Below are 9495 nucleotides of genomic sequence, written 5' to 3' on the forward strand. Positions count from 1 at the left end.
ATACACAAATAAAAAAAAAAAAAACTTCTTCATAGAGGTCAAGGGAAAGTTTGTCTGCTTGATTTGCAATGTACACATTCTATACTGGTGCCGAGTGAGAACAGAAAGTTAAGCAAATGGCATCTAGCTTGCAAACTCAACAACAAAAAATGTTCATGCTAACAAAAAAGAAAATGCCACAATAGCCAGTAACGAGGTAGCTCAACTGATTGCCCGACATGGGAAACCTTTCTCAGATGGTGACTTCATAAAACAGTGTCTCACCAAAGTTGCAGGAATAATGTGCCCGGAGAAAATGCAGGAATTCAACAACGTTAGCATATGTAAGAAGACAGTTGTGCAGCGAATCAAAGATTTGTCAGTAAACCTAAAACATCAAGTGTCAGTGATTTTTACTTGATTGTATGTGATGAAAGTGAATTAATGGAGCTCTGATGTAGGCCATTTTTTATTTATTTAAGTATATCAATTATTAAGCATAATTTACCTACATTTGATTAATTTTACTAACTTTAATCCATTGGAAGTGAGAAGATATACCTCATCTCGTTTTTTTTAATATCTTATTTTCAGTTTTATATATGTAATGCATACAAACATGTCAGTACACCAACAGTATAGCAACATAAAGGGCAAAACATGGAGGATAGACCCCCCTACCTTATAACCTCCCCCATCAAAAAAAAGGTCAGTGTGTAAACTACTACATTAAGTACTTGGAGTAAGAGATGTACCAATATGGTCTAAATATGGCTGCCAATTTTTTAAAAAGGTGTCATATCGTTTCCTGAGATAAGTGATTTTTTCCAGGGGAATGCAGCTATTCATCTCAACAGTCAATCTATCAATAAGAAGAGGGGAGTCAGATGTCCATGACACTGCAATGCACTTCTTAGCCACACATAAAACAATTTCAATGAATTTGAGTTGTGCATTGTTTAGAGAACGGCGAATACCTGTAAAGTTCCCCAATAGACAAAGTTCAACGTCCACAGGAACATCAACTCCAGTGAACTCCTGTGGTATTTTACTTTTTATTTTAGTGAAGACATGGAGAAGGACTTTAGGTCGGCACCAAGGTGCTTCTGGAAAACCGTTCACCACCTCAGGAGGGGGAAGCGGGGAACCATCCAAGCTGTGTACAGTAAGGATGGGACACGGTTGACCTCAACTGAGGAGGTAATAGGGCGGTGGAAGAGCACTTTGAGGAACTCCTGAATCCGACTAATACGCCCTCTATGGTAGAGGCAGAGCTGGAGGATGATGGGGGATCGTTGTCAATTTCCCAAGTCACTGATGTAGTCAAACAACCCCACAGTGGCAAAGCGCCTGGGATTGATGAGATCCGTCCAGAAATGCTCAAGGCTCTGGGTGTGGAGGGGCAGTCTTGGTTGACACGCCTCTTCAACATTGCGTGGAAGTCTGGGACAATGCCAAAGGAGTGGCAGACCGGGGTGGTGATTCCCCTTTTCAAAAAGGGGGACCAGAGGGTGTGTGCCAATTACAGGGGTATCACACGTCTCAGCCTCCCTTGTAAAGTCTACTCCAAGGTGCTGGAAAGGAGGGTTCAGCCGATAATCAAACCTCAGATCGAAGAGGAACAATGTGTATTCCGTCTTGGTCGTGGAACAATGGACCAGATCTTTACTCTCGCAAGGATCCTGGAGGCAGTCTGGGAGTATGCCCATCCGGTCTACGTGTGTTTCGTGGATTTGGAGAAGGCGTATGACTGGGTCCCCCGGGAGATACTGTGGGAGGTGCTGCAGGAGTATGGGGTGAGGGGGTCTCTTCTCAGCGCCATCCAATCTCTGTACGACCAAATTGAGAGCTGTGTCCGGGTTCTCGGCAGTAAGTCGGACTCGTTTCAGGTGAGGGTTGGCCTGATTGCATCATCGGCCTTTGACCTTCAGCACTTACTGGATCGGTTTGCCGCCAAATGTGAAGCGGCTGGGATGAGGATCAGCACCTCTAAATCTGAGGCCATGGTTCTCAGCAGGAAACCGATGGAGTGCCTACTCCAGGTGGGGAATGACTCCTTACCCCAAGTGAAGGAGTTCAAATACCTTGGGGTCTTGTTCGCGAGTGAGGGGGCAATGGAGCGGGAGATTGGTTGGAGAATCGGCGCAGCGGGTGCAGTTTTACATTCAATTTATCGCACCGTTGTGACGAAAAGAGAGCTGAGCCAGAAGGAAAAGCTCTCGATCTACCGGTCAGTTTTTGTTCATATCCTCACCTATGGTCATGAAGGCTGGGTCATGACCGAAAGAACGAGATCCAAGCCAAGCGGCCAAAATGGGTTTCCTCAGGAGGGTGGCTGGCGTCTCCCTTAGAGATAGGGTGAGAAGCACAGTCATCCGTGAAGAGCTCGGAGTAGAGCTAGGGCTGGGAAAAAAAATTTATTTGATTTAAAAATTGAGTTGGTAGGTCAAATCGATTCATATTTTCAAAAAATCAAATTTTTCTCCCCCTCTTCAGTATAGCGTACATACATTTTGCATTCGCCAAATCTTCCTTCAGGGTTTCCGTAGCACGCTCCCTGCCCTATGTAGTACGACAAATCTGTTTCAGCATTTAAAGCGAAGACATGCGGCTGAGTGGGAGAAGTGTTGCCTTCTTCGAAAAGAAAACCACTCTAGTGGCGTTAGCACCTCGTTTGCAAAGCAAACAACTCTTCAACAAAGCTTTTCAAACAGTGTGCCCTCTACATAGCTACGGATATGCTGCCAGTTTCCTCTGTTGAGATTAGAGGGTTTAACAACATGCTGAAAGTTTTGGACGCTCGATACACAGTACCTAGCCGCAAGTATTTCTCTGACGTTGCTCTTCCTCAGCTGTATAACAACACTCGGCAAAAGATAATAAGCGAGTTGAAGGGAATTGACTTTTACGCTGCCACTACTGACCTGTGGTCGAGCCAAACCATGCAGCCTTACATATGTCGGTTCATTATACAGTATAAATAATTTGGATGTTTAACAATCTATGTTGCACACTGCACAGTGACTTTTCAGTTAGAGAAAATGTTTGCCTTAGCAATTTTGTTTATGTTGATGCACTTTAATTAAATACAATAAATATATATTTTTAAAATATATTTACAGTTCGCAGTTATTTTGTTTTAAATGGAAGGGGAAAAAAATCGCCCAGCTCTAAGTAGAGCCGCTGCTCCTTTGCGTCGAAAGGAGCCAGTTGAGGTGGTTCGGGCATCTGTAAGGATGCCCCATGGACGCCTCCCTAAGGAGGTGTTCCAGGCACGTCCAGCTGGGAGGAGGCCTCGGGGAAGACCCAGGACTAGGTGAAGGGATTATATCTCCAACCTGGCCTGGGAACGCCTCGGGATCCCCCAGTCAGAGCTGGTTAATGTGGCTCGGGAAAGGGAAGTTTGGGGTCCCCTGCTGGAGCTGCTCCCCCCGCGACCCAACACCAGATAAGCGGACGAAGATGGATGGATGGATGGATGGATGGATGGATGGATGGATGGATGGATGTCCTGTTGTGTACAGTTCCAGAATTATGCTTATAGATGAAGTCACTGCAGACCTTTTCTTTCAAGGGGTGCAGTCCGATTGGTGTCCAAGAGGGACACCAACTCGGAAAAGAGTGTATCCCATAATATAAAACTATTGGGAGAAGAGGCACAGTTTGTCTCACAGAATCTGATCTCTTATAAATTTGCAGAAATCTGGCTTTTGAAGGAGAGTAAGGTTCAGACGCCTATAAATGGATAGGGTCAGAGGTGAGTGATCTGATAATGTTCTAGATAAGTACTCAGATTCTACTGCTCTGTGAATCAGCTGTGCTGACAACAGGAAAAAAATCAATCAGAGTAAAAGAGTTGTGGTGCCCAGAATAGAAAGAATAATCTCAGGTTTGAGTCTGATTTGTGTCCAAGAGGGGGCGTGTGTCACTGCCCTCATGAGATGAACCTCATTTGAGGTGGCAACTCCCCTGGCGTTAGAGTTAGGATGATGATATTACATGTCCTATCCAATTCCTTTTCAATTTTTTATGTTCCATGGGTGTCAGATGGGTTTCCTGTATAAAGGCAATGTCTATTTTCAGTTTTTTCAAATGTGTTAAGACTCTTTTTCATTTAACAGGTCCATTCACATTAAAGCTCACGAATTTCACCACCCTGTTCATCAATAGCAGATAATTTTACAGAAATATTGCCCCTTCCATAAGACAAATGTGTCCCTTACAACCAAGTAGTGTAAAGTAAAGATGATGAAAATGAAAAACAGCAAAAGACAACAAAAAAGAGAGCAATAACATCCCTTCCCTCCCATCCTGCCTTGTGCCTCTCCAAACCTTGCACATAGCATCCCGTATTCATCTTGTAAGGAGCTACTGGGCTCCCCCCTCCCCCCCCGCAACATTGTAGTAACATGAATTATATGATACCGTGATAGGAAGCAATCAAAGCAGTGGAAATATGAGCAGTATTAGCACCTCAGGCTGTGTGAACATGGCAGCAGTTCAAAGTTGGCCATTGTAATATAGTGTATATAAAACAAAATGCAGAGGGGCCCCAGTGCTGCGAGCAGCTATAAGCTACTTTGAACAAATAGTTGCCTCACCTCAATGCAACTGTGAGTTAAATGAAAAATGTCAGTGTATGGATCTACTCCCCCTCTCGTACATTATTCCTTTACGGGGATTTCGCCGAGATCTTGGGCTCTCCAACATAGAGCTTGGCCGGGTATCGCAGTGTGTGTTTTATTCCTTCGTCACGCAGGGCCTGTTGCACTTCTCTGAAGGCACGGCGCTGAGCCATGACCTCGCTGGTGTAATCCAGGAAGATAAGGACCTTGCCTTCCTTGTACTCCATCGACTGTTGTCTGCCGAGGTGAAGAAAACTACTTCTCCTGAAAGTGATGGATGCGCGTCAGGATGGTACGCGGTCTGGCGCCGGCAGCCGGTTTTGGTTGGAGGGAGCGGTGCGCCTGGTCGATTTTGACTGGATGCGGAAAACGTGCGCCACCGAGCAGTTTGGGGATTAGTCTGGAGACAAATTCAATGGGTCTACCTTCCTCCTCACCCTCTTGTATTCCCACAATTTTGATGTTGTGCCTCCGAGAGCGGGCCTCCAGGTCAAGCACCTTGGTATGAAGCTGGATGTTGCGTCCCGCCAGCTCAGTGTATTTAGCTTCAAGCTCTAATATGCGGACGTCAAGGTCACCAGTAGCTTGTTCCTGGTTAGCCACACGGGCTTGCAGTTTGGCCAGCGAAGCTGCGAGTGACTGAAACTTAGTCTCAAAGACATCGAAATTAAATGAATTAATGCAGCGTAGGACTGAATCTGACACCTCTTTGCACAGCTCCTTACACATATAAGTTTTATCTGGAGGTATGTCCGGCCTGGTGGGAAAATCCTTAGCAAGGTTGCAGCTACCGATGGTGCTAGCTCCAGCTCCAGGCTGCAGGCGGATTTGGCTTTGACGTTCGGCTTCGGAATTTTGGACTTCCAATTTGATCAAGTTCTTAGGGAGGTATATATACACTTGCGGTCTATGGGCAAAAAAAGGACACGGTATAAAGATGATTTTGTAAGTAGCGGAGAGGAGCGCTGACTAAACACGTCTACATCCTTCACATGTGCACTAGCGCCCCGATATACCTCATCTATTGTGAATGGCCCAGCCCTTTGTAAATTTCCTGTATGTGGCCCTCAGAAAGTTTGGACACCCCTGCTTTAAGTGGTGCACACTTATGAATACAGAATAATTACTTCAACTCACCTGGAATGATAAGAAAAAGCACCTTGAGTCCAGAGTGTAACTGACAGGAGCCAAATTTAAGAACCTCTGTGATGGCTCCACAGCAGTAGATAAAGTCTGTCTGTGGTTCACCCCTGTTGTCTGTCACCATGTTATCCATCTTATTACCTTTAAGGAGAGAGAGAGAGGGGACAATATGCTTTGTTTCACCATTGCAATTGTAGCCTATCATTTCACATGCACCCATTGAGCACTTTAAATACTTGTATACAGATCTTTTGTAGAGGTGCAACTGTAATACCGTATTATATAATGTAATTATGTAGTACAACTGGCTTAAATAACGTTAGCTAAAACAGTTAATCAGCAAAGTCCAAAGGTGGCGTATTTCTTCCACGTCAAAGCGAGCATGTGGGGCGTTTGCGCGGTCAGTCAAATTAAAGACAGCAAGATTCTAAACATTTAAAAAAAACGTGTACCTATTTCCACACACAACCTTCACAGCTCTGAAGTGAAAGAAAAAAACACAGCCAGGAGACGAACAAATGACTTAATTATTGGCATTAGAAAACGTTAACGGATACAATTATTGTTCATTTGTTGGTGCAGAAAGAATGGCTATATCATATTTTAACTGAGCGGTATTTACAGTATAATATGTGCAACTCTAATAATATGAAGCTGTATTAAATTGACAATTTTTAGCTAGTAACGTTCATTAGTTTGGCGTGAGAGCCTAGCATTGACACTGGCTGAAATTAGTTAAAATTAGAAATTACTGACTGACATTCCCTAGTAACGTTACTGATTCTCCGACGCTATCTGACAAGTATAATCTATAATGTTACCAAAATATATTTTAACCTCTTAAAAACGTAAAAGATTAGAATTTTATCTTACTCATTGATTAGTGTCTCTCGTTTATTATATATCCATGGTGTGTTTGCTAAATGTGAGGACTTCCTGCTTGCGGCCGTCCCATAATACCTTTCTTCTTTTTGTTTGTGCGGTTTACCATCCAATTTACAGCTACATTACTGCCCCCTGTAGCACTGGAGTGTAGATCGATAGAATCTAAGTGAATGAATGTTACGGTAATGTCAGTGGTGGAAGAAGTATTTTAAGTAAAAGTACCACCCTGTAAAAATACTATGTTACAAATACTGCATTGAAAATGTTACTTAAGTAAAAGTATGTAAGTAGTTATCATCAGGATATTGTAGCCTACTTAAGTATTAAAAGTGAAAGTAGTCAATGCAGGAAAAATCCTCATATTTTAGAAACAATCCAAATCAAGTGTTTAAGTGGCTAATCATTTCGGCTGTACTTGTAAGCCTATATTGTTGGATAGTTTAATTTATAATAAAACATCAGATTAATGTAGTGGAGTACTTATTTTTTGCAGAGGCAGTGTCTGATGTACACTTGTAACATTATATAGCTAAAGCAATTTCCAACACCAGTCCCTTGGCATTAATAGTTAAAATGATCATTCAAATTACGTTACAGTTTAACATCCTAAAATCAGTGCATATAATAGATAATGTGAAGCCAATACAAGAGCTGTCTGTATATGTGACCTATGTGAGATGTCTTCTGTCTAATGTGTATCACCCGGAGTCGGTCAGGTTGGATAACAGCCAGTTTATTCATCCTCTGCATTTACAAAGAAGTATAACAGTGCTCATCTCAGGACAACGGAAAGCGCGCTTTGTCTCATTGGAAATCCTCCGTTGCTGTGAGGAATTACCCATTTCTACAACACATTCTACTCTGTACAATGCTGTGCAACTTAGCCAGTGGTGGGAAAAGTATTAAGATCCTGTACTTAAGTAAAAGTAGTAATACCACACTGTAAAAATACTGTTTCATCATCAGGAAAATGTTAAAGTACTCAATGAAAAGAAAATCCTCACATTTTAGAAACAGGAAATGATCCAAACAGTTCTGTCAATCAGCTAGAAGTTCACAGACATGTTACCTCGTTGGAAATCCTCCATTGCTGTGAGGAATTACACATTATCCTACTACTACTTAACCTTTAAACCAGGGGTCACCAACCTTTTTGAAACTGAGAGCTACTTCATGGGTATTGAGTCATATGAAGGGCTACCAGTTTCATACACTCTTCTGAAATAACAAATTTGCTCAGTTTGCCTTTAGTTATATATGATTATTAATGATTAATGATACTCATCTATGTGAAGACACTGATCATGTTAATGATTTCTCACAATAATTATCAACAATGACTTACCAAGGTGGGAAACAGATAATATCAATATTCAATTTTCATTTTTAGAACAGGCCTGAGGGCTACTCATGTGGTCCTTGGGGGCTACCTGGTGCCCGCGGGCACCGTGTTGGTGACCCCTGCTTTAAACACTGTTTGTTGCTACCCCCCTTAATTTACTGTTTTTGGTCAAATTTGACCGGACAGTTTTAACTGCTCTTATTAGGGACAGCGGCGAAGGCCCTATTGAAACTGAAGGAATTATTGTTTCTATTCTATTCTTTCTTTCTATTCTTTTTCCCGTCAAATGAATTGCCTTTTTGAGGGGCTTAACATATTCAAAAACTCACCAAATTTGGCGGTCGCATCAAGTCGACGAACTCCTCCTAGAGATTTCATCCGATCAACTTCAAACTCGGTCTGTGCCATCTTAAGACGTTAAAGATGAAAAGTTGTTAAAAAACTTTTCGTCATAGGGCGTGGCCATGCCGGGACAGCCATTTTGTGCGTTTCGCCGCCGAAACAGGAAGTGGGTGTAACTCGAGTGTACGTTGTCCAACTGGGTCGAAACTTTTCAGGATTCATAAGAGTCCAACCCTGAGGACAAATAAAGGCCGATATTTACTTAAAGTTATAGCCCATTTAACGAACTCCTCTTAGAGTTTTCATCCGATGGACTTCAAACATGGTCTGTACCATCCCAACACCTTAACGATGAAAAGTTATTAAAAGAAAAACTTTCTGTCAGACGGTGTGGGCGTGGCGTGCCGGCCATTTTGAGTGTTTAGAGATGAACATAGAAGTTGTTGTAACTTGAGTGTACGTTGTCGTATCTGCCCGAAATTTCTCATGATTGACAAGGGTCCAGGCCTGAGGACACCCACAGGCCAAAATTGACTTTTGATCATAGCGCAACATTAAATGCGCCTTATATGACAAACATCATCCAATTTGCATGAAACTCAGAATGTGTGGTCTACATGTGATACTGAGCCGCCCCCTATAATATGGCCACACCCACTTACTCAGGCCACGCCCCCTTTCATAACATTTGAACCATTTAAGGTAGAGTCTTGTGTGAGGTGTCATTGAACTCAGCAGAGAGTTCCTTCTTCATTGGTCATGGTTTGGCCCGCCCCCTATGCTTAAGCCACGCCCCATTTCATAACATTTGAACCGTTTAAGGTATACCCTTGTGTGAGGTATCATTGAACTCAGCAGAGACTTCCTTCTTCATTGGTGATGGTTTGGCCCGCCCCCTATGTTAAAGCCACGCCCCCTTTCATACATTCTGACCCATCTAAGGTAGATTCTTGTGTGAGGTATCATTGAACTCAGCAGAGACTTCCTTTTTAATTGGTGATGTTTGACCCACCCCCTATGCTTTAGCCACGCCCCTTTTCACAGCTAATGAACCGTATGACGTAGAGTCTTGTGTGAGGTATCGTTGAATTCGGCAGGGAGTTCCCTTTTCAAATTGACGATTTGCGGCGTCTGAGTAGCTCACGATGCGCAAATGCACGGTCGCAAAGAGCGGCGTCA

General features: G+C 43.0%; 1 protein-coding gene across 3 annotated transcripts in view; it reads right to left on the reverse strand.

Annotated features, from left to right (window-relative positions):
- Positions 1-6742, reverse strand: part of ldah (lipid droplet associated hydrolase) — a 32357-nt gene extending 25615 nt beyond the window's left edge. The window contains exons 1-3 of one of the 3 annotated variants that reach the window (XM_028564969.1): positions 6508-6593; positions 6200-6226; positions 5742-5888 (exon numbers count right to left, since the gene is read on the reverse strand). In XM_028564969.1, the coding sequence (XP_028420770.1) occupies positions 5742-5880 (139 nt within the window). In that variant the 5' untranslated portion in view covers positions 5881-5888; positions 6200-6226; positions 6508-6593. Of the gene's footprint in view, positions 1-5741; positions 5889-6021; positions 6106-6199; positions 6227-6507; positions 6594-6620 lie in introns of those variants that run through there. The other 2 variants (XM_028564967.1, XM_028564970.1) reach the window with 2 other exon arrangements.
- Positions 6743-9495: the final 2753 nt, after the last annotated feature.

The sequence above is a fragment of the Perca flavescens genome, chromosome 20 (assembly GCF_004354835.1).
Source record: "Perca flavescens isolate YP-PL-M2 chromosome 20, PFLA_1.0, whole genome shotgun sequence".
Classification (NCBI taxonomy): domain Eukaryota; kingdom Metazoa; phylum Chordata; class Actinopteri; order Perciformes; family Percidae; genus Perca; species Perca flavescens.